General features: G+C 49.4%; 2 protein-coding genes across 3 annotated transcripts in view; one reads left to right on the top strand and one right to left on the bottom strand.

Annotated features, from left to right (window-relative positions):
* The window catches only part of chek2 (checkpoint kinase 2), a 15,432-nt gene extending 4,921 nt beyond the window's left edge, over positions 1-10,511 (bottom strand). The window contains exons 1-10 of the mRNA XM_044195818.1: positions 10,352-10,511; positions 9,320-9,632; positions 8,943-9,067; positions 8,701-8,833; positions 7,845-7,935; positions 7,627-7,723; positions 7,328-7,381; positions 5,900-5,964; positions 1,646-1,745; positions 1,460-1,546 (exon numbers count right to left, since the gene is read on the bottom strand). Coding sequence (XP_044051753.1) covers positions 1,460-1,546; positions 1,646-1,745; positions 5,900-5,964; positions 7,328-7,381; positions 7,627-7,723; positions 7,845-7,935; positions 8,701-8,833; positions 8,943-9,067; positions 9,320-9,623 — 1,056 coding nt within the window. The 5' untranslated portion in view covers positions 9,624-9,632; positions 10,352-10,511. The remainder of the gene's footprint in view (positions 1-1,459; positions 1,547-1,645; positions 1,746-5,899; positions 5,965-7,327; positions 7,382-7,626; positions 7,724-7,844; positions 7,936-8,700; positions 8,834-8,942; positions 9,068-9,319; positions 9,633-10,351) is intronic.
* A 40-nt stretch (positions 10,512-10,551) lies between these two features.
* entr1 (endosome associated trafficking regulator 1) lies at positions 10,552-21,636 on the top strand. 2 transcript variants are annotated; one of them, XM_044195808.1, is made up of 10 exons: positions 10,552-10,747; positions 11,772-11,893; positions 11,968-12,063; positions 14,104-14,198; positions 14,619-14,757; positions 16,922-16,995; positions 17,085-17,196; positions 18,959-19,021; positions 19,826-19,965; positions 20,761-21,636. In XM_044195808.1, the coding sequence occupies exons 1-10, from the start codon at positions 10,702-10,704 to the stop codon at positions 20,849-20,851; spliced, it is 978 nt and encodes a 325-aa protein (XP_044051743.1). In that variant the 5' UTR covers positions 10,552-10,701; the 3' UTR covers positions 20,852-21,636. The 2 variants fall into 2 exon arrangements, with proteins under 2 accessions (XP_044051743.1, XP_044051742.1); XM_044195807.1 differs by having other exon boundaries at positions 11,769-11,893.
* Positions 21,637-22,081: the final 445 nt, after the last annotated feature.

The raw sequence follows: 22,081 nt of genomic DNA, 5'->3' as shown, positions 1-22,081 counted from the left end.
TCCAGTCTATAAAGGAGGTAGCACAGAGAGAAGAGACAACTCCTGGTCAAACCTCCTCCCCGAGACAGACACAACCAACACCACCTCTATGCCCTCCATCCAAGAGAATAAAGCCAACACCCCTCTTCCCAGTTGCCCCAGGACGGTGGAACCACCTGAAAGAGAGCGTGACCCCCCCTCCTACTCAGATCAAGCCCAGATCCTCCGCACCATGGCCCTCCTGGAGGAACAGTTCACTCAGCTGGAGATGGAACTGGTGCAACTCAGGGAACAGGTGAACAAGCAACAGCCTGACAGCCCAGAGGAGCTCCTGGCCAGCAGGATGGGAGAGCAGGACAACACCTGGCAGTACAGCTGAGAAACGCCCTACCTCCCCCACTCCACCAATGCAGCCTACCTCCCCCACTCCTCCAGTCCAGTCTCTCCCAGGACTGTACCCGGAAGCCCAATGTAAACCTGGAACACCATCCAGCGCTTGACTTGAACTGCCTGTATGACCATGTCCACCTCTACAAGACCATGAAGGATGTCGGGATGCCGAACTGCAACCCAGCCCCTTCACCCATGAACAGCAGAGCAGCCTCCACCCCCCTGAGACCACAGAGATACCACCCTGGACCCCCCAGCCACGACCACAATACCACCAGCCTCAGATCTTCAGCCCAGCTTCAGACCCCCCCAGGCCAGGCGTATGTTTCCACTGGTTGTCCACTAGATTATAGAGAAACCATCATCCCATCTACCAAAATGAAATGAGTTACACAGGGCAGGAACTCAGGGGGAATGATCATTTGGTACAAATCTCAACCAACCCATTTAATGGAATTAATAAAAAAGGGAGAATTATATGTCTGGCAGATGATTTCAACTAATAAAGTTTTCCTTTGTCTTCCATACATTCCCGCATCTGAGTGACCCTATTTCAATCATGAGAGTTTCTCCATTCTAGTCAGTTCCAGAACCAACAAAATGTCCTGATCTGTGGCGACCTGAATGCAAGAACAGCAGACAGACCAGACACCACTGACACTCATGGGGATAAAGAGAGAGAGAGAGAGAGACAGACAGGTAGAGAGAGAGAGACAGGTAGAGTTTGGTTAACACCTGAGGAAAAACTAGAAACAGGCGAACAGACATGATGTCAGACAGTCAGAGAGAGAGAGAGGGTGAGACGGATGCGAGGGACGAGCGAGCCTACCAGACGAAGAGCAGGACTCGAGGCTCCACGCGTCCACAGCGAGGCTGTAACCTGTGGTGGAGGCGTGAGTGAAGACTTCAGGAGCCAGGTAAGATGGAGTCCCACACAGAGTCCTCATCAACATGGCCTCCTCCAAGATCCTGGACTGGTTAAAGTCAGTCACCTGACACACACACACACACACACACACACACACACACAGAGGTGTTGCTGTAGCTGTGAGGATGATGGTGATGAAGATGAGGATGAAGGTGTGTGTACCTTGATGAGACAGACGTCGTCCTGTGAGGACAGCAGGACGTTCTCTGGTTTCAGGTCTCTGTGGATGATCCCGTTACTGTGGAGGTACTACACACACACACACACACACACACACACACACACAGTTACATACAGTCGACTTGTGTGTGTACTGGTTACCATAGCAACAGCGTCACTCAGTCTCACCTGGACGGCTCTCAGCATCTGGTAAAAGTAAAGTTTGGCAACAGACTCGTCCAGCTGCTGCTGAGACTTCACCTTGTGGAACAACTCTCCCCCTTCCATCCTGAGAGACAGACAGGCAGAGAGAGAGAGAGACAGGCAGAGAGAGAGACAGACAGGCAGACAGGCAGAGAGAGAGACAGGCAGAGAGAGAGAGAGACAGACAGGCAGAGAGACAGACAGACAGGCAGAGAGAGAGACAGGCAGACAGGCAGAGAGAGAGAGACAGACAGGCAGAGAGAGAGAGAGACAGGCAGAGAGAGAGACAGACAGGCAGACAGGCAGAGAGAGAGACAGGCAGAGAGAGAGAGAGACAGACAGGCAGAGAGACAGGCAGACAGGCAGAGAGAGAGACAGACAGACAGGCAGAGAGAGAGACAGGTTGTATATACAGTTGTGATGTTATATACTGTATTTTATCTATGTTGTGTTATTGCTAATATTACTGTTTTTGTGTATTTGTTTATTTGTATTACTGGTTTGTCCAAATAGTCGATCAACTTGTACTCGGATGCTTTAGCAAAATGGTTTTTCAAAACTTTCATGCCAATAAAGCCTGAACTAACAGAGAGAGAGAGAGACTGATCCTGACCAAATACAGGCTCAGTGAGATGACCAAATACAGGCTCAGTGACACACAGAGGCTGATCCTGACCAAATACAGGCTCAGTGAGCTATGACACAGATACTGATCCTGACCAAATACAGGCTCAGTGAGATACGACACAGAGACCGATCCTGACCAAATACAGGCTCAGTGAGCTATGACACAGATACTGATCCTGACCAAATACAGGCTCAGTGAGATACGACACAGAGACCGATCCTGACCAAATACAGGCTCAGTGAGATACGACACAGAGACCGATCCTGACCAAATACAGGCTCAGTGAGATACGACACAGAGGCCGATCCTGACCAAATACAGGCTCAGTGAGATACGACACAGAGGCCGATCCTGACCAAATACAGGCCCAGAGAGGAGCGTGTATGTGGTCCCTGCTCGACAGGTAGAGACAGAGATGCTGTTCCTCCTCCACTGTGAGAAGTTCTCTTCAGTAAGAGATTTCCACGACGGGAAACAGCCAAGAAAATAACAAACTTCCTAAAGTTAACTGACTGCATGGCACACAGCAGTCAGTTCCCACTACCGGTTGGTCAAACAAGAGGGAATCTGCAACGGGTGGAAACTCAAAATAAAAGAGGAAGAAGACCCTGAGAGTGTCTTGATTACAGTCAACTTATATAAGAAAAGGACTGTTATGGTGCAGTGAATCTGACATTTTGAGAAAGACTTCCAGTCTATAAAGGAGGTAGCACAGAGAGAAGAGACAACTCCTGGTCAAACCTCCTCCCCGAGACAGACACAACCAACACCACCTCTATGCCCTCCATCCAAGAGAATAAAGCCAACACCCCTCTTCCCAGTTGCCCCAGGACGGTGGAACCACCTGAAAGAGAGCGTGACCCCCCCTCCTACTCAGATCAAGCCCAGATCCTCCGCACCATGGCCCTCCTGGAGGAACAGTTCACTCAGCTGGAGATGGAACTGGTGCAACTCAGGAACAGGTGAACAAGCAACAGCCTGACAGCCCAGAGGAGCTCCTGGCCAGCAGGATGGGAGAGCAGGACAACACCTGGCAGTACAGCTGAGAACGCCCTACCTCCCCACTCCACCAATGCAGCCTACCTCCCCCACTCCTCCAGTCCAGTCTCTCCCAGGACTGTACCCGGAAGCCCAATGTAAACCTGGAACACCATCCAGCACTTGACTTGAACTGCCTGTATGACCATGTCCACCTCTACAAGACCATGAAGGATGTCGGGATGCCGAACTGCAACCCAGCCCCTTCACCCATGAACAGCAGAGCAGCCTCCACCCCCCTGAGACCACAGAGATACCACCCTGGACCCCCCAGCCACGACCACAATACCACCAGCCTCAGATCTTCAGCCCAGCTTCAGACCCCCCCAGGCCAGGCGTATGTTTCCACTGGTTGTCCACTAGATTATAGAGAAACCATCATCCCATCTACCAAAATGAAATGAGTTACACAGGGCAGGAACTCAGGGGAATGATCATTTGGTACAAATCTCAACCAACCCATTTAATGGAATTAATAAAAAAGGGAGAATTATATGTCTGGCAGATGATTTCAACTAATAAAGTTTTCCTTTGTCTTCCATACATTCCCGCATCTGAGTGACCCTATTTCAATCATGAGAGTTTCTCCATTCTAGTCAGTTCCAGAACCAACAAAATGTCCTGATCTGTGGCGACCTGAATGCAAGAACAGCAGACAGACCAGACACCACTGACACTCATGGGGATAAACATGTACTAGATAGCATGAGGCAAACCAGCCCAATAACCTACACCCTACCCCTCAGTCCTATAAATGGAGTACAGACAGCATGGAAAACTACCGAAATGCAATTATCAGCCAACAAAGCCATGATTTGTGTGTCAGGTAACGTTAAATGACTTGCCTGCGGACATTCAGCTGACTTTCTAGTTTGCCAAGCTGTTGTTGTGATGTTAGCTATAGCAGCAGGAGAGTTGTGAGCATCGCTGTCTGGAGCTGCTGTGCTACTCTGGGAAACCGTCCCGTCCTCTCTGGCTGTTAGCTTCACAGCAGCAGCTGTAGCGACAGTTTGCTAACCCGCAAGCTAGCTAAGCTAACCCACAACCTAGCTAACGTTAGTTACATTACTTTCTGAGTTGTTGTTCGCTCTGTATCGTGGTGTTTGTCGCGGTATTGGATTTCTCCAGAATCGTATACCCCACCTTTAACTAAGGAAACCTTTTCAGGGATTCTGTGCAACACCCTTAAGTAAGTTCCTCAGCTAAGGAGAAATTAAGACTTAAACGTCATACTGAAGGCGAAAACTTAAGGTGTTTGTACAATCGGCCCCTGGCCTCTTGCCACAACCTGAGGGACATCCATTGAAACGCCACCAGAGTAAATACTGGTCGTTCTGTTTGTGTTCATTGTCATGGCAGCGCTAGCTCCTGTCCGCTCTGCTTTCTGTCTTGTAATAAGGGATGTACCCAGTGTTTCCTCTTTTTCTGAGCCAAACGATACATTAGAAACTCGTCGTCGCTGCTGCTTGAAGACGCCACGACAAGGATGAACAGATGATTGTGTGCCGGTGCGAAGCTTTAATTTTCGGTGGATTGCACGGAACACAAATATTCATGTCGGACTTGGCGTGAAAGGTTTAAACGCGAAAAATCGTCAACGGATATTCTGCATTTTAGTTTAGTTTATTCGTTTCATTCCCGGTGTGAAAAGGCCTTCACGACGCCTATTTATTAGGGCTTGAGATTGTACAAATAGGTATACATTTATTATTATTATTAGTTATTTATAACTATTATTATTGTTAATATTTGTCTTTCACGCCAATAAAGCTCATTAAATTGAAACTGAGGGACAGATAAATATAAATCACCTCCTCCACCCATTTTTCGTTTCCTGTTTTGTCTCGTAGCTTCCTGTTGCTGCTGTAGTAAACGCAAGTCTCCAGTCTGGGTCCTGATTGGTTCACACAGTCTGCTGTCCATTTCTCAGAGTTAGAAACACAGTTAGACCTGACATCACCACAGATACCAGATTAAAAAGACCATCTTTAGAGCAAAGTTACCTTTGGCGCTTACTAGCTTAACTAGCTTAGCTCGATGTTTAACTTCTCACTACGATGATGCAGATAAAAAACATGCTGATTTTTTCTTTGTTGGTCTGGAATCTGATTTATCAACATGAATTAAAACTTTTCACCCAACTATGATAAATAATGTTTATTTTATTGATAATATAATTTGGAATAATGATCTTTTGCACAGTAATAATTGAGCTAACCAAGTGAGTCTCTGTCACTATGTTTTAATGATGAAACATATTAACACGTTTTGAACGCGATGTCATATTGTTATAAACACATAAACACAAACACATTGTGACCCGTCACCGTGACAACAGTGAGATGAGCAGCTGATCCCAGAGCTGTGCAGGAGAACTGATCTATAATCAGCTCTGTCAGTCCTTCAGCTGCACGTTACATTATTAAACTGATCAGAAGCAGCAGATGTCAAACTGACATCGGAGCACTTCCTGTTGTCAATAAGGAAAATACAGAAAAACACCAGACTGATCATTTAAATAAAGTTTTGTGAGTTTGAATGAAGTTTGACGCAACAACATGAGTTTAACTCACAGCTCCAACACGATGTAGTAACTGTCCTCCGTCTGATAAAAGTCCTCCGTCTTTATGAGACAAGGCTGCAGGGGAGGAGACGAGGAGGAGACGAGGAGGGCAGGAGAGGAGGCGACGAGGGGAGACGAGGAGATGAGGGGGGGAGAGGAGGGGAGACAAGTAGAGGAGACGAGGAGAAGAGACAAGTAGAAGAGATGAGGAGGGGAGAGGAGGAGGGAGGAGGGAGGAGGAGGAGAGAGAGAGAGCGAGGAGGGGAGGGGGAGACAAGGAGACGAGAGGAGAGGAGGAGAGGGGAGACGAGGAGGGGGGGGGGGAGGGGAGGGGGAGACGAGGAGGAGGGGAGAGGGAGGGGAGAGGAGGAGGAGGGGAGATGAGGAGGAGGGGAGGAGAGGGAGACGAGAGGGGAGATGAGGGGAGACGAGGAGGAGGGGAGGAGAGGAGAGGAGAGGAGGAGGGGGGGAGACAAGGGGAGACGAGGAGGAGGGGAGGAGAGGAGACGAGGAGGGGAGATGAGGGGAGACGAGGAGGAGAGGAGGAGGAGAGGAGGAGGGGGAGAGGAGAGAGAGAGAGGAGGAGGAGGGGGGGAGACAAGGGGACGAGGAGGAGGGGAGGAGAGGAGACGAGGAGGGGAGATGAGGGGAGACGAGGAGGAGGAGGAGGAGGAGAGGAGAGGAGGGGAGGGGGGGGAGAGGAGGAGAGGAGGAGGAGGAGGAGGGGGAGACAAGGGGGAGGAGGAGGAGGAGGAGGAGGAGGAGAGGAGGAGGAGGGGGAGAGGAGGGGAGACGAGGAGGAGAGGAGGACGAGGGGGAGGGGGGAGACGAGGAGGAGACGAGGAGGAGAGGAGGAGGAGGGGAGGAGGGGGAGAGGAGGGAGAGAGGAGGAGGAGGAGAGGAGAGAGGAGAGGAGGGGAGGAGGGGAGACGAGGAGGGGAGGAGAGGAGACGAGGAGGAGGGGGAGGAGATGAGGAGGAGAGAGGAGACGGGAGAGGAGGGGGAGACGAGGAGGAGGAGGAGGAGAGGAGGAGACGAGGAGGGGAGGAGAGGGAGGAGAGGAGGAGGGAGGAGACGAGAGGGAGGAGGGGAGGGAGGCGAGGAGGAGCGAGGAGGAGACGAGACGAGGAGAGGAGGGGGGAGAGGAGGGGAGACGAGGAGAGGAGGGGGGGGGACGAGAGGAGGGAGGAGGGGGGAGGAGGAGGAGGAGGAGGAGGAGGAGGGGGGAGACGAGGAGGGAGACGAGGAGGAGAGGAGGGAGGAGAGGAGGAGGAGGAGGAGGAGGAGAGAGGAGAGGAGAGGAGGAGACGAGGAGGGGAGAGGAGGAGAGGAGAGGAGGAGGAGGAGGAGGAGAGGAGAGGAGGAGCGATAAGTGCAGTCAGTAACTGATGAGAACGTCTGTAGAATCATTTCTCTTCTTCTTTGGTTTCAGACTCACGTGGTCGACTCTCTGCAGAATCTCAATCTCTGTCTTTGCGTTCCGTGTCGCTGTCTGTGATTGGACAAAAACAGAGATCACACGATCACCATCGTAGCCTGTCATTGGTCCAGAGGAACATCAGAGAGTCTGACTTCAGCTCTGATATGTTCAGATGCCATATTTGTAGTTTTTCTCAGTTTTTACCTTCTAACTTCTGCTACATCCGTCACAGGAAGGAAAGAAGGAAACGAGGGAAGGAAGAAGGGATGAAAGAAGAAGAGCTCTCAGCCAATCAGAGAGCAGATGAGATGACTCACCCCTTCAGACTGAAAATTCTTCTTATTGATTATTTTCACAGCAAATTTTCTGCAGGTGGATCTCTCGAAGGCCAGTTTGACTTCACCACACACGCCTCTGAAACACACACACACACACACACACACACACACACACACACACAGTGCATTCTGGTGTTATAAGCAGTCATTCGGGGCGCAGGAAGTGACATCACTGCAGTATGAACGGCGTTACTCACGTGCCGATCCGCCGAGTCAGCAGATATTTCTCCTGAAGCTCTTTAGGTAAACTGGACTGATCATCTGACATCAGATCAATGAAGACAAAGACTACAGACAGACAGGCAGAGAGACAGACAGGCAGAGAGAGAGACAGACAGACAGACAGGCAGAGAGACAGACAGGCAGAGAGACAGACAGGCAGAGAGAGAGACAGACAGACAGACAGACAGACAGACAGACAGGCAGAGAGAGAGACAGACAGACAGACAGGCAGAGAGACAGACAGGCAGAGAGAGAGACAGACAGGCAGAGAGAGAGACAGACAGACAGACAGACAGACAGACAGGCAGAGAGAGAGACAGACAGACAGACAGGCAGAGAGACAGACAGGCAGAGAGAGAGACAGACAGACAGACAGGCAGACAGACAGAGAGACAGACAGGCAGACAGACAGGCAGGCAGACAGACAGAGAGACAGACAGACAGACAGACAGACAGACAGACAGAGACAGACAGGCAGGCAGACAGACAGAGAGACAGACAGACAGACAGGCAGGCAGACAGACAGAGAGAGACAGACAGACAGAGAGAGAGACAGACAGACAGGCAGGCAGACAGACAGAGAGAGACAGACAGACAGACAGACAGACAGACAGACAGACAGACAGGCAGACAGACAGACAGAGAGACAGACAGACAGGCAGAGAGACAGACAGACAGACAGGCAGACAGACAGAGAGACAGGCAGACAGAGAGACAGACAGACAGACAGACAGACAGACAGACAGACAGACAGAGAGAGAGACAGTATGAGGTGAGACCTGGTGCTGACGGTGTACAGTTGTTTAACTTCACTGGTTCATTCTGTCGGACCTTTGTTGCGTTGTTCGGACAGAGCGAGCACCGCGTTGTTGACCAGAGGAAGCTTCTTGTCTTTACCGATCAGCTTCCCGTCAACAAACGTCCCGTTATTACTGTAGTCCTCCACAAACACCTCGCTGCCCTCCTGACGGACAGACAGACAGGCAGACAGACAGGCAGACAGACATGTACCGGGTCTACGGTCACAGATAATCGTCATTAATCGGTAATTAGTAAACAGGAAGTGATCTCACTCTGTAGATCCTGAAGTGTTTCTTGCTGTAGATTCTGAACCTTTTGGATCGTCTGTCGTCCGGATCATCCAGAACATAGTTACACTTAGAGTCCCGTCCAAACAGGTACTGGTCCTCTAAACAGTCTGCAAACAAACAAACTCTCACATCAGTTCCACTAAACTGGCAGCAGGACGGCGAGCAGCTGGTCCGCTGGTCGGATTCACGTTCAGACTGCTTTAGATTTCACGTAAGGCCTGTACTAGTTATTAGTTAGGACTAGTTAAGGATGGTGTTAGTACTAATGAGGCTAGTTTTAGAACTAGCGTTAGCACTAGCCTCATTGCTAGCATCAGTCCTAGCATGTTAGCATGTCAGGTTATAAACAGTGAAGTCACCGTGGCTCCTGAAGCCTCGGGCCATGGGCAGCAGGCGGCCCCAGGGTTGTGGTTCGGGCTCCTCGGGGACGGACGGCAGGGTGACGGGGATGGTGTCCACGCTGCTCAGCGTCCCCGAGCCGCTGGAAGACTGGCTGGCTGAGGTCGGCCCGCTGGAAGAACTGGAACCGGGCTGGGACTGTGACTTAGACTGGGATGGGGACTGGGTTGATTGGGTTGACTGGGCCTGGGACGGGGACTGGGTGGAAAGGGCCTGGGACGGGGACTGGGGCTGCTCCCCCTCATGTAGAACCTCTTCAGACATCCTCCAGCTCTGCAGATTAGAGTAGACCACATTAGACCACATTAGATCATACTGGACATCTGGGAGTCTATAATTTAATATGATAAGTAAGTAATAATAAGTAATATAATTTATAATATAATAACACCACCCATCCATCTCTGGCACATTTAACAGCTCCGTGCCAAACTACGTTTAGAAACTGCACAAGTTTAAATCAGTTTGCAGCGCTGCTCACAATGCCGACATAGAAAACAGGAGTGGGACTTGTCTCACGGATCTGATGGGCTACTCTTCAGTTCGGCACCGACTCAACATGAATAATTAATAACTTCTCCAGAACATTCATCACATCCCGTCAGTCACATCCGACAGTGTGAATCTCTGCAGCAGGCAGACGAGGCGACGTTGAATTAGATGATTTTTTAATGGAGTTCGTTGTGGGTTGAGATGTTTTTTCTCCAAACTGACGGTGTCGGAGCTGCAGCCCAAGACTGATCTGGGACCAGAACCAGTCCAGCATCGTGATGGTTGACTAATCCCGCCCACCAGCTTTCAATCACAGCCGGATGAGGAGACCCATATAAGACCTGAATATAAACCAGAACCAAACGGCCCGGTTTGACATCCGGCTCCACATCCGTTCCCAACCCGCCAGCTGCCTCATGTCACCGCCGGGCCGAAGCGGGCTGAGCCGATCTGAGCCGGACTGAGCCGGACTCCTGCACTAACATCAGTCAGACACTCACCGGAGCAGACTCCCCGCTGCAGCCGGACTCTCCTCCGGGTCTCTGCGGGTAAACAAACCGGACCGGCCGTGAAACGGGACACGTGTAGGAAAGTTTTTACCGGGATCGTGCAGGAAACGTATTTCCGTGTACCGAGTTTTCCTCTTGCGTCATGTGACGAGCCTAGCCAATGAGAAGTTAGAAGATCGGTCACGTGGGTTTTGGAGCTGTCGGTTGTGTTTCCGGGTCTGGTTCTGTCCCGCAGGAGACGCGGCGGGACCGCGAAGACACGATGATCGATAGAGATCAATAAAGATCGATAAAGATCAATAAGTGAGCGATGCCAGAGGCGGAAGCACCTGTCTGTCGTCATGTCCAGACAGAGGAGTTCAGCCAAAACTCTGATCATCGCAGACGGTGAGTTCGGTCTGTGAGCCGCCGACTGTAATGTTTCCTCTCACCGTGTCGGTGTGTGCGGGAGGCGTCAGCTGGATGTGGAGGTTAGCAGCTGGTCGCTAACATGTTAGCATCAGCAGGTTACGCAAGCTAGTCCAGACATCCAGCAGCGTGCTCCAGCTCCGCCTGCAGGGTCCCGAGGGGTTCTGGGTCTATTTATTATGAGCATGTTTGCGTTAGTGTAGAATCAGCCTTTATATCTGCAGAGGGAGCGGGTCCCCTTCCACGGAGGCCGCCATGTTGCACCGCCATGTTTCTACAGGAGCCCAGAACGGACAAACCAGACACCGGCTCTACAGAGGGCCGTTATCGAGTTTCGCTTCACCGCAGTTCCTCCTCCACGCCTGGAAGGGGAGGGCGAGGCGAGCGGCGCTCACGTGGCTGCAAACTGCAGTTCAGTCAGGACGACTTTAGTCAAAGAAGTTTGATTTGATCTGCAGTGAGTTAGATTTGGCGGTGTGGCTCTCTGACGGAGCAGGCATCAACGACAACAGAAATGACATTGATTAGTCAGACACGGCATGAAAGGAGGAGCTCGGGTGGAGGCGGGTTGCAGAGGAAGCAGCGTCTTGATTGAGATTTTCCGACTGAATGCGTAGAAGGGAATCAGCTGATGTAGCTGGGATTGACATCAGTGGCCTGGATGCCACTAAATCCTCCACACTGGACCTTTAATCAACAGTTAATTTATTCTGCTGCTCATTTCAGGATGTTTCCAGACAACAGAAGCTGATCAGAGATCTGTGAGTTATTTTAGACTTTAGTTACATGTTGAAAGTGAACCTGATAAGATTCAGTACTGGATTTAAATACGATAAAACCTCATCGCTGCCTGAAGGTCGGGGGCCCTGAGGGCAGCTGCTCACTTGTGCCCAGATGGTAATCCAGACTTGCTGTGAGTCCGGTCTGTAACGCTGCCCCCTGCTGGTCTGAACCTTCCTGCATCCTTTCGTCTAATAATAACATGAACTTCATCCCTCAGCAGATGAGGAGGTGGAGGCGGAGGAGCTGAACCCGTTCTCCTTCAGAGAGTTTCTGCGCTGGAAAAGCCAGGATCCAGAGCAGAACCAGGACCAAGACCTGGACCAGGAGCAGACACACAGCAAGGTATTATACTGTAACTACACAGTCTGCAGCAAAAGAAGAAGAACATGACATTTACTATAACTGTCTCTCTCTAGTCCAGCAGCTCTCAGAGGGCGTTGGACGCTGGGAGCGTGACCTTTGACCCTGAGGTCAGGAGCTGTTTCTTCTCTGAACCCTCTCTGGCACCACAGGTAGAGCGACATCATCACTGATTGGCTATAATTTCTCGTCCTCTGTAACAGACTGTAAACCTGACACTGTGGACCCCCCCGCAAACAAAACTGTGCCCCCAAACTGTCTGGTTTCGAATTTAGTGATGAAATAGCACGAACATTGTTAAAAAACTACAATGTTGTGCCGAACCGTCTGCCATTGGACAGTCTGAAGAGATGCAATGCATTGTGGGGCGGTTGAGTATGTGCTGTAAGCTCACGGCACATACTCAGAAATTCTTGCTAATCTAGTTTACATCCGGGCATTTCTCACAAATCCACGTACTCTGCAGTACGAACCACATACTCAATGTGACGTCATACTTGCGTTAATGCGTTAGTGTGGTAGTGTACGTTAGTGTGTTAGTGTACGTTAGTGTGTTAGAGTGCGTTAGTGTGCGTTAGAGTGCGTGAGAGTGCGTTAGTGTGCGTGAGAGTGCGCGTGAGAGTGCGTTAGTGTGTGTGAGAGTGCGTTAGTGTGCGTTAGTGTACGTTAGTGTGCGTTAGTGTACGTTAGAGTGCGTTAGTGTGCGTTAGTGTGCGTTAGTGTACGTTAGAGTGCGTTAGTGTGCGTTAGTGTGCGTTAGAGTGCGTTAGTGTGCGTTAGAGTGCGTTAGTGTGTGTGAGAGTGCGTTAGTGTGCGTTAGAGTGCGTTAGTGTGCGTTAGTGTACGTTAGAGTGCGTTAGTGTGCGTTAGAGTGCGTTAGTGTGCGTTAGTGTGCGTTAGAGTGCGTTAGTGTGCGTTAGTGTGCGTTAGAGTGCGTTAGTGTGCGTTAGTGTGCGTTAGAGTGCGTGAGAGTGCGTTAGTGTACGTTAGTGTGCGTTAGTGTGCGTGAGAGTGCGTTAGTGTGCGTTAGAGTGCGTTAGTGTGCGTTAGTGTGCGTGAGAGTGCGTGAGAGTGCGTTGAGTAGTGCGTTAGTGTGCGTTAGTGTGCGTTAGAGTGCGTTAGTGTGCGTGAGAGTGCGTTAGTGTGTGCGTGAGAGTGCGCGTGAGAGTGCGTTAGAGTGCGTTAGAGAGTGCGTTGAGTGTGCGTGAGAGTGCGTTGAGTGTGCGTGAGAGTGCGTTAGTGTGCGTTAGTGTCACGCGTTAAAGTGAGTGCGTTAGAGTGCGTTAGTGTGCGTTAGTGTGCGTTAGAGTGCGCGAGTGTGCGTTAGTGTGCGTGAAAGAGCGCGTGAGAGTGCGTTGAGAGTGCGTTAGTGTGCGAGTGTGCGTTAGTGTGCGTTAGTGTGCGTTAGTGTGCGCGAGAGAGAGCGCGAGAGCGCGTGAGAGTGCGCGTTAGAGTGCGCGAGAGTGCGTTAGTGTGCGTGAGAGTGCGTGAGAGCGCGTTGAGTGTGCGTGAGTGTGCGTGAGAGTGCGTGAGAGTGCGTTAGTGTGCGTGAGAGTGCGTTAGTGTGCGTGAGAGTGCGTTAGTGAGCGTGAGAGTGCGTGAGAGTGCGTTAGTGAGCGTGAGAGTGCGTGAGAGTGCGTTAGTGTGCGTGAGAGTGCGTTAGTGTGCGTGAGGGTGCGTGAGGGTGCGTGAGGGTGCGTGAGAGTGCGTTAGTGTGCGTGAGAGTGCGTTAGTGTGCGTGAGAGTGCGTTAGTGTGCGTGAGAGTGCGTTAGTGTGCGTTAGTGTGCGTGAGAGTGCGTTAGTGTGCGTGAGAGTGCGTTAGTGAGCGTGAGAGTGCGTGAGAGTGCGTTAGTGTGCGTGAGAGTGCGTTAGTGTGCGTGAGAGTGCGTTAGTGTGCGTTAGTGTGCGTGAGTGTGCGTGAGAGTGCGTGAGAGTGCGCGTTAGTGTGCGTGAGAGTGCGTGAGTGTGCGTGAGTGTGCGTGAGAGTGCGTGAGAGTGCGTGAGAGTGCGTGAGAGTGCGTTAGTGTGCGTAGTGTGCGTGAGAGTGCGTGAGAGTGCGTGAGAGTGCGTTAGTGTGCGTGAGAGTGCGTTAGTGTGCATTAGTGCGTTAGTGTCAGATACAACGAAGTAAATATGGACTAAAAACATTTCAGACACAACTAATGTTTCCTCACACTGTCTGTCCAATCAGGAGGATGACGAGTGGGGGCAGAGCGTCCAGTCAGGTGTGGACAGCACCTCCTCCCTCTGCACAGAGGAAGAGGAGGAGGAAGAGGAGGAGACCAGGTGAGTCATGTCTGCTGCTCATTGATTTTTGTCCTTCTAGAGGCGGAGCCTAATGACTACAGTTCAGATCATCATTAAATAATCCTGATCTCCTTCCATGTTTGAATTGTCGTCATGTGACCACTGATGAAACTGACAAACACTCAGTGTCCAGATTATTAGGAACACCTGCTAAAACGGACTTAATGTAATAAATGAAGGTTATAATGTTCAGACTGTATTGTGATATACTGACAGGAGTTTATTTTGTCCTGTCCATTTATATCAGTGAGGGTGGACTAAATAACAGAAACACCTCTCTGTATAATGAACATTACAACCTTCATGAAGGAGGATTTATTACATTACATCAGTTTTAGCTCTGTGTTCCTAATAAACTGGACACTGAGCGTCGATCACATTCATCTCTGAATGAAACAGGTTCTCCTCCAAACCTGAAGTCCAGCAGGGAGGAGCAGGAGGAGCAGGAGAGAACTATGAAGGAGATGATGAGACCTCCATTGCTGAACCGGTCACCTCCTGCAGGAGGAGGAGCGGGAGGAGCAGCCAGATACAACAGGTAACACACACACAGTAATGAATGCCCTCCGTACACCTTCTCTCTTTTTGTATTTTTTGTTATTTTTTGTTTTATTACATTTCATGAAGATTTTACGCGACGATGATGCAAAGTTACAGGTGATGGAGAAGAACAAGAAAAATCTCATGTGCAGGAAAATATAATGATCAAAATAATATTAGAAAAAATCATGTCACACTTACACATTTCATGTCTGTAAATATGTCAGCTGGCTCATTTTCAGCTGCAGACAGTGTGTAGTTCAGGGAACCTGGGAGAGCAGAGAACAAGAAACCTTCAAGGGTAAGGGTAATTGATAGGGGAAAGGTTAAAATTGGTAGGGGAAAGGGCAGCAGGAGGGGCAGGCCAGGAAATGCCAGCTATGAAGCTCCCAGAGACCCAGGTCACCAGACGGAGGGCCGCCCTCCACTCAGCCAGTCTGACAGGTGAAAACCAAATTTAAAAACGGAACAGAAAAAAAAGAGAACTAAAATTTATTTTAAAAAAATTTTTTTGACAGGACATTTTCCATAATTAGTAAAAGGTATGAGAAATAAACCGTCCATCCATTTTCTTCTGCTCATCCGGGGCCGGATCACGATGGCAGCAGGCTAAACAAGGTAGTCCAGACGTCCCTCTCCCCAGCAATGTGTTCCAGCTTCTCCTGGGGGATCAAGCTAGATGAGATATATAATCCCTCCAACGTGTTCTGGGTCTACCCCGGAGTCACTTACCAGTTGGACATGCCTGGAAAACCTCCAAGGGGAGGCGCCCAGGAGGCATCCTGATCAGTTGCCTGAACCACTTCAACTGGCTCCTTTCGACACAAAGGAGTAGTGGTTCTACTCCGAGATCCTTCTGGATGTCTGGGCTTCTTACTCTCTCTCTAAGGCTGAGCTCAGACACTCTACGGAGGAAACTATTTTCAGCGCTTGTATCCGCGATCTCATTCTTTCAGTCACTACCCAAATTCATGAACAGACCCTGAGATACTTGAACACCTGCGCTTGGGGCAGTAACTCGCTCCCAACCGGCAAAGAACCATGGCCTCAGACTTGGAGGTGCGGACTCTCATCCCGACAGCTTCACACTCGGCTGCAAATCGCCCCAGTGCGTGCTGAAGGTCACGGTCTGGAGAAGCCAACAGAACCACATCATCTGCAAAGAGCAGAGATGCAATTTTGAGGTCCCCAAACCGACACTCTCGTCCCCACGGCATCACCTTGGGATCCTGTCCGAAAACATGTTTGACTTCACCTTGGTTATATAGGAACCAGATGGCTCATAGCAACGGCCCTGGCACCCCGTACTCCCGCAGTACCCCTCACAGGACCTCCTGGGAGACAAGGCTGAAAGCCTTCTCCAGGTCCACAAAACACATGTAGACTAGATGGGCAAACTCCCATGCCAACCGAAACTCCTTCTCCATAGCCGAATCTCGCCAAAGTCCTCCCACACCCGGGTTTTGGCTTTGGTGACCATTGCAACTCCAGAAAAGGAGAGTGTCCAGCCCCTCTCCACTAGTTTGGTTCCAGACCCAGAGCTATGTGTAGAGGTGAGCCCAACTAGCAATATATAGTTGGTACCGATCCACCTCCCGCGCCAGCTCCAGTTCCTTCCCTGCCAGAGAGGTGACGTTCCACGATGCCATGGGTCAGCACACTTAGGTCTCCGCCTTTGCCTGCCGTCCAGCTTACAATGCACCCAACCCCAAAGCCTATCCCTGCAGGTGGTGGGCCCGCAGGTGGTGGGCCCACAGGGTGGCGGGTCCATGTAGATCTTTCGTCCCGGCCAAGCCCCATGGTTCAAGGCCCGACCGCAAGACGCCGAGCTCCCCTCCCAGGTCTGGCTATAATATAAATGAATAAATGTAATTAATGAAACGTAAAGTTCATGAAAGGGTTAAAATAATAAGTGCTATAAAAGCGGCAAAAAAACATGACAAAGTTTAAAAACCAACACCGTTCCTAAAAAGGCAGGAACACAATAGGTGAAAAACATACATATAAAACACTTAAAAAAGTAAAGTTTTGATTATAAGAAAAATAAAGGAACATAATATACATACATACAAATACTGGTAGTGGAGAAGTTGGGGGTCAGGGAATGCGTTGGGGGTCCTCACAAGTATAGAAGTACAAACACGTGTGTGTATGTGTCTTAGTTGAAGGAGGAGAACATGTTGTTGAGGAGAACCATCAGGGAGCTGCAGAGGAGATCAGAGGTTAACGAACGCAGGTGAGAACCAGCCAATCACACGACAGCACCAACCCCACCGGTGAGAGTATTTACCCATCATGCCTCTGTGCCTGTGTCCTCCCTGTCAGGGTGTTAGAGCTGTCGGAGGAGCTGCTCCAGAGGAGGCGTCAGGAGGAGAAGGAGGCCCAGGATTTGGAGAACATGGTTCACTCTGTGGAGCAGAACCTCCACCTGATGACGGTACGTTTTACCGAGCAACCCTGAACATATCTGGATCTGGATCTGGATCTGGATCAGAGCTGTCAGTATCAGCGTTCCTTTAAGATCCTTATGAAACATGTTCATGTGTAACCTGTACGGTCTAATGCTGCCGTAACATCTGTCTTTACTAACTTTATCTTTATTTTAGTTCTCTGGTTATGACTCGCAGTTAAAGCTGCTGTTGTTCTGGACTCTGGACGTAACAGAGGATTAAAGTAAATAAATTATATGATAATGATAATACATTTTTAGCAAAGATGGTAGTAAAACACACACACAAGGAAACAAACAAAACAAGTTTGGTCACTACTTCAGATGTGCATACTGTTCATTGCTTCACAGACGTTGCTGCATGCGAAACATCCCTTACAATATTGCGATGCAGACCATTGTTCGACGTCCCGTCCCTATTGGCCGTCTTATCGCGGAGATCTCTGAGCCGTCGGAGGAATGTAGGGATTGTCTCTGCCTTCCGTTGCTGAAGGAGAAGGCGTTTGGCGAAGTACAGAGTGTCCTTCATATACACTAACAGGAGATTCAGGTTCTACTGACCCAAGCAGAGCAAGTGATGGATGTGATTTTATTGTCCCATTAAAGGCACAATCAAATATTAGAGTCCAGAAGGGTAATAGTGGAGGACAAAACTGATCAGTGTTCCTTTGTCACGTAGAGGTGAGGTGTTAGGACAGGTGGCATGCAGTCTGCACTTAGTGGAGTCTGTGGACCTTGAGCTGTATTAGCTTCTGTCTGACATTGATTTGAGTTGATGGTGTACACTGTCGAGAACTGCATCCCATTTCTCTTCTGAAGTTCTCGTTTCCAGGCATTTTTGAATTTCTCATTTGGTACCACAAGGTGGGCCTGCAGAGTACAAGACAAGAAACAGATCCCTGTTTCCAGGGTTCGTGTTGAATGAGCCTCTCCAGGTTGTGTTGTCTTGGTATAGATACGTGCTGTGGTATGTGAGTCCTGATGAAATTTCTAATTTGGAGGTATCGGAGGAAGTGTGGTGATGGTGATGAGTACATCTGCTACATTTTCTGTCCTTCACTCAGAAAAGACTGGGTCACTCAGAGCCGGGGGAAAGGCCCGGTTCTTAAAACTATATAACCTTTAGGCGAGTTTAGGAATGATTGGATGTGTTTCCATATTTTTACGATTTCAGACGGAGATTTTACCTTAAACTACCTGTCTCTCTCTCTCTGCTTCTCTGTCTGTCTCTCTGCCTGTCTCTCTCTCTGCCTGTCTGTCTCTCTCTGCCTGCCTCTCTCTCTCTGTGCCTGTCTCTCTCTCTGTCTGTCTGTCTCTGTCTGTCTCTCTCTGCCTGTCTCTCTCTCTCTGCCTCTCTGTCTGCCTGTCTGTCTCTCTCTGCCTGCCTCTCTCTCTCTGTGCCTGTCTCTCTCTCTCTGCCTGTCTGTCTGTCTCTCTCTGCCTGTCTCTCTCTCTCTGCCTCTCTGTCTGCCTGTCTGTCTCTCTCTGCCTGTCTCTCTCTCTCTCTGCCTGTCTGTCTGTCTCTGTCTCTCTCTCTCTCTGCCTGTCTCTCTCTCTCTCTCTCTCTGCCTGTCTCTCTCTCTCTCTCTCTGCCTGTCTCTCTCTCTCTCTGCCTGTCTGTCTCTCTGCCTGTCTCTCTCTCTCTCTCTGCCTGTCTCTCTCTCTCTCTCTCTGCCTGTCTCTCTCTCTCTCTGCCTGTCTGTCTCTCTCTCTCTGCCTGTCTGTCTCTCTGCCTGTCTGTCTGTTACAGAAGCGAGCAGTGAAAGCAGAGAACAGTGTTTCCAAACTGAAGGTGGAGCTGCAGCAGCTGCAGGTGAGACGTTTGTAGAAACTTTATTTAAACAGGTAATGTCACTGAGATCAAGTCAGATCATCAGTGATCCTGATACTAACTGGATCGGAGTGTATTGATCAGCTGTGAGAGGACGAGACGTTCGTCGTCACAAACATGAGGGAAGATTTTAATTTGAGATGAAACTGAAAGAATTCAGTTATAATAAAGTTTTATTCAACCAGGTGAAACATTAACAATATAAACACAGAAGATGCAGAGAAGAAGAAGCTGCAGAAACATGAAAGACTGAATTATGATTATATTTGTCTCATAGGAGGGAGTGTTTTTCTTCGTCTGATGAACAAACTGTTCTGAACATGTGAAAGTTGTAAAGCCGATTCTGCTGCAGAGAAGAAGAAAAGTACTTCCTGTCTGACTGAAATGTGTCATTAATAATTAACAGTGTGGATCATCGTTCTAATAAAAAACAGCAGAGTTTAGTTTTTAGTCTCCGCTGATGAAGAAGAGTTTAATCATCATCATGTATTTATTGTTACTGACTCCGTTTGTCAGAATCTGTTTTAAAACCAGAGTCACACCTGAACGTCTGAACAGGGCTGTTATTAAATTATTAATGACACATTTCAGTCGTCTTGATTCACAGATAATTAGTTTTATAAAATGTCAAACAGTGAAACATGCTGATCAACAGATTCAGTTCAGCATCAAACACTCAGAGAGATGTTTAAATATATAGATAGATATGTATGATCGTTTCAGTTCAATATTTAGTCATTTTAAAAAATCTGAAGGTGTCCAGGTGTGTATCTGTGTGTGTCTCAGGTGGAAGTCGACTCTCTGCGGTCGGAGAACGACGGTCTGAAGGCAGCTGAGTCTGAGGTCGTCGTGACGATGAGACGCAATGCTCAGGTGGCGTCCGAGTACCTGAACAAGACAGCAAGCCACGCCCACGCCACCATCCGGTCAGTACCTGTGTGAACAGGTGTGTCTCTGTAGAAAATGAGTCCTGATGAAAAGTCTGTTTACGTCAGAGTCTTCAGGTGTGTTTGATTTGACCACCAGGTGGAGCCAAAGTCAAAGTTTCACAGAGGCTTTAAAGTTGTGTGACCTGTTCGTTCCACCTGACAAATGTTTGCTGATATTCATGAAGACAAATCAACATGTTCAGCTTCTAAACTGTAACCTGTCTCTCTGCCTGCCTGTCTGTCTGTCTGTCTGTCTGTCTGCCTGCCTGCCTGCCTGTCTGTCTGCCTGCCTGCCTGTCTGTCTGCCTGCCTGTCTGTCTGTCTGCCTGCCTGCCTGTCTGCCTGCCTGCCTTCCTGCCTGCCTGTCTGTCTGCCTGCCTGCCTGTCTGCCTGTCTGCCTGCCTGCCTGTCTGCCTGCCTGTCTGTCTGTCTGTCTGTCTGTCTGCCTGCCTGTCTGTCTGCCTGCCTGTCTGTCTGCCTGCCTGCCTGTCTGCCTGCCTGTCTGCCTGCCTGTCTGTCTGCCTGTCTGTCTGCCTGTCTGTCTGTCTGCCTGTCTGTCTGCCTGCCTGTCTGTCTGTCTGTCTGTCTGCCTGCCTGTCTGTCTGTCTGCCTGCCTGTCTGTCTGCCTGCCTGCCTGTCTGCCTGCCTGTCTGCCTGCCTGTCTGTCTGCCTGTCTGTCTGCCTGTCTGTCTGTCTGCCTGTCTGTCTGTCTGTCTGCCTGTCTCTCTGTCTGCCTGCCTGCCTGTCTGTCTGCCTGCCTGCCTGCCTGCCTGTCTGCCTGTCTGTCTGCAGTCAGCTGTTGGGGGAAGCAGAGACTCTCCGTTTGGTCTCTCAGTTGCTGCAGTCCATCGACAAGATCTCCAACCTCAACTCAGAGTCCTGAACTCCTCCAGACCACCAGGTCTCTTTCAGACCTCCTCCAGACCCTGGTCTCTGACAGACAGGAGGACGTGGTTGTCATGGAAACAGCCCTGAAAGGACAAACTGAGGTCAGCAGGTCCCGTCTGTCCATCCTCTCTCTTCATCTCAGCAGGTGGAGGACTTCTGGCTGCTGATTGGTCGGTTTGTTGGCTGGCACCAGACTGATCAATGAGTTTATCGCAGAACAGTTTGTTTTATTTACAGTGTCATTAAATATAAAGTCGAACTTGAAGGGGAAACACCTGCAGCTTGTTTTTAAATCCCGTTTGATTCTTGTTATTAATTATGAATTAATTCTGCAGCAGTAAACAGGAGGACCTGCTTAGCTTAGCATAAAGACTGGAAACAGCTAGCCTGGCTGGAAACTAAATCCAGCCACCGGCAGCTCTAAAGAGATGGTTAACACGTTATATCTGCTTTGTTTAATCTGAAATGTAAAAACCAAAGTGTTTGGTTTCGGGGGGGTTCTGGACATGATTAGCTTATTTTGGGGGGTTTTAATTGTAAGGAACCACGTACAATATTAAACATGTTCCCATTTGATGTACCAAAGTTAGCTTAAAGCTAATGTTCATCAGCAGATCACAATTAAAACACACAGGAGAGAGAAGAAGAGTTCTGAGAAGAGGAAACTGAAGGCGTGTCTACGTACTAATCGTAAAGTCAACACACTAACAGGAACTGAATACGTGTTCTGATGTTAACTAACTTTCACTGCCAATTAAACTTCACAGAGAGAAAAATGTAGTTCTTCTGTTTTTGTTTCCTGTGTGCATTGCATTGTGGGAGAACAGTGTCCAGTTTTCTGCTCTGAGAAGTGTTTCTGAGTATATTTGTATAATGTGTTGCATATATTGAAGGTCCCTTGAGGATAAATTCTAGTTATTTTGAACCTGGTAAACATCAGCATGTTAGCCTAACAACCACTTTCTAACTGAACACCGTGAGGTTCAGACCTGTGTAAAAACTAAAACATGTCGGACGACTCTTCTCCTGTACACCACTCTACTTTATTCACCAGATGTTTTCAGCTGTCTGTCGAGGAAGTAACATCTGGGCATTTTAGAGGAAAGGAGATCTCAGTTATACTCGTTAGTATTTGTGTAAATACTGGCTGCATGCCGGGTACAGTACAAGTAAACACAACTCAGGCGTTACCAACAGCATTCACAGCTGTGGCTTCGGTGTGTGA

Source organism: Siniperca chuatsi, linkage group LG5 (assembly GCF_020085105.1).
Source record: "Siniperca chuatsi isolate FFG_IHB_CAS linkage group LG5, ASM2008510v1, whole genome shotgun sequence".
In the NCBI taxonomy this organism is placed as follows: domain Eukaryota; kingdom Metazoa; phylum Chordata; class Actinopteri; order Centrarchiformes; family Sinipercidae; genus Siniperca; species Siniperca chuatsi.
The sequence above is the reverse complement of the archived record's forward strand: the minus strand, read 5'-3'. Positions and strand labels throughout refer to the sequence as shown.

Bases quoted from the DNA above. Each gene is read 5' to 3' on its own strand.
- entr1 (XM_044195807.1), top strand. From the start codon at position 10,702: ATGTCCAGACAGAGGAGTTCAGCCAAAACTCTGATCATCGCAGACG. The intron at 14,758-16,921 runs GTAACACACACA...TATGTGTCTTAG, and splicing joins GGAGCAGCCAGATACAACAG to TTGAAGGAGGAGAACATGTT. The intron at 17,197-18,958 runs GTACGTTTTACC...TGTCTGTTACAG, and splicing joins AGAACCTCCACCTGATGACG to AAGCGAGCAGTGAAAGCAGA.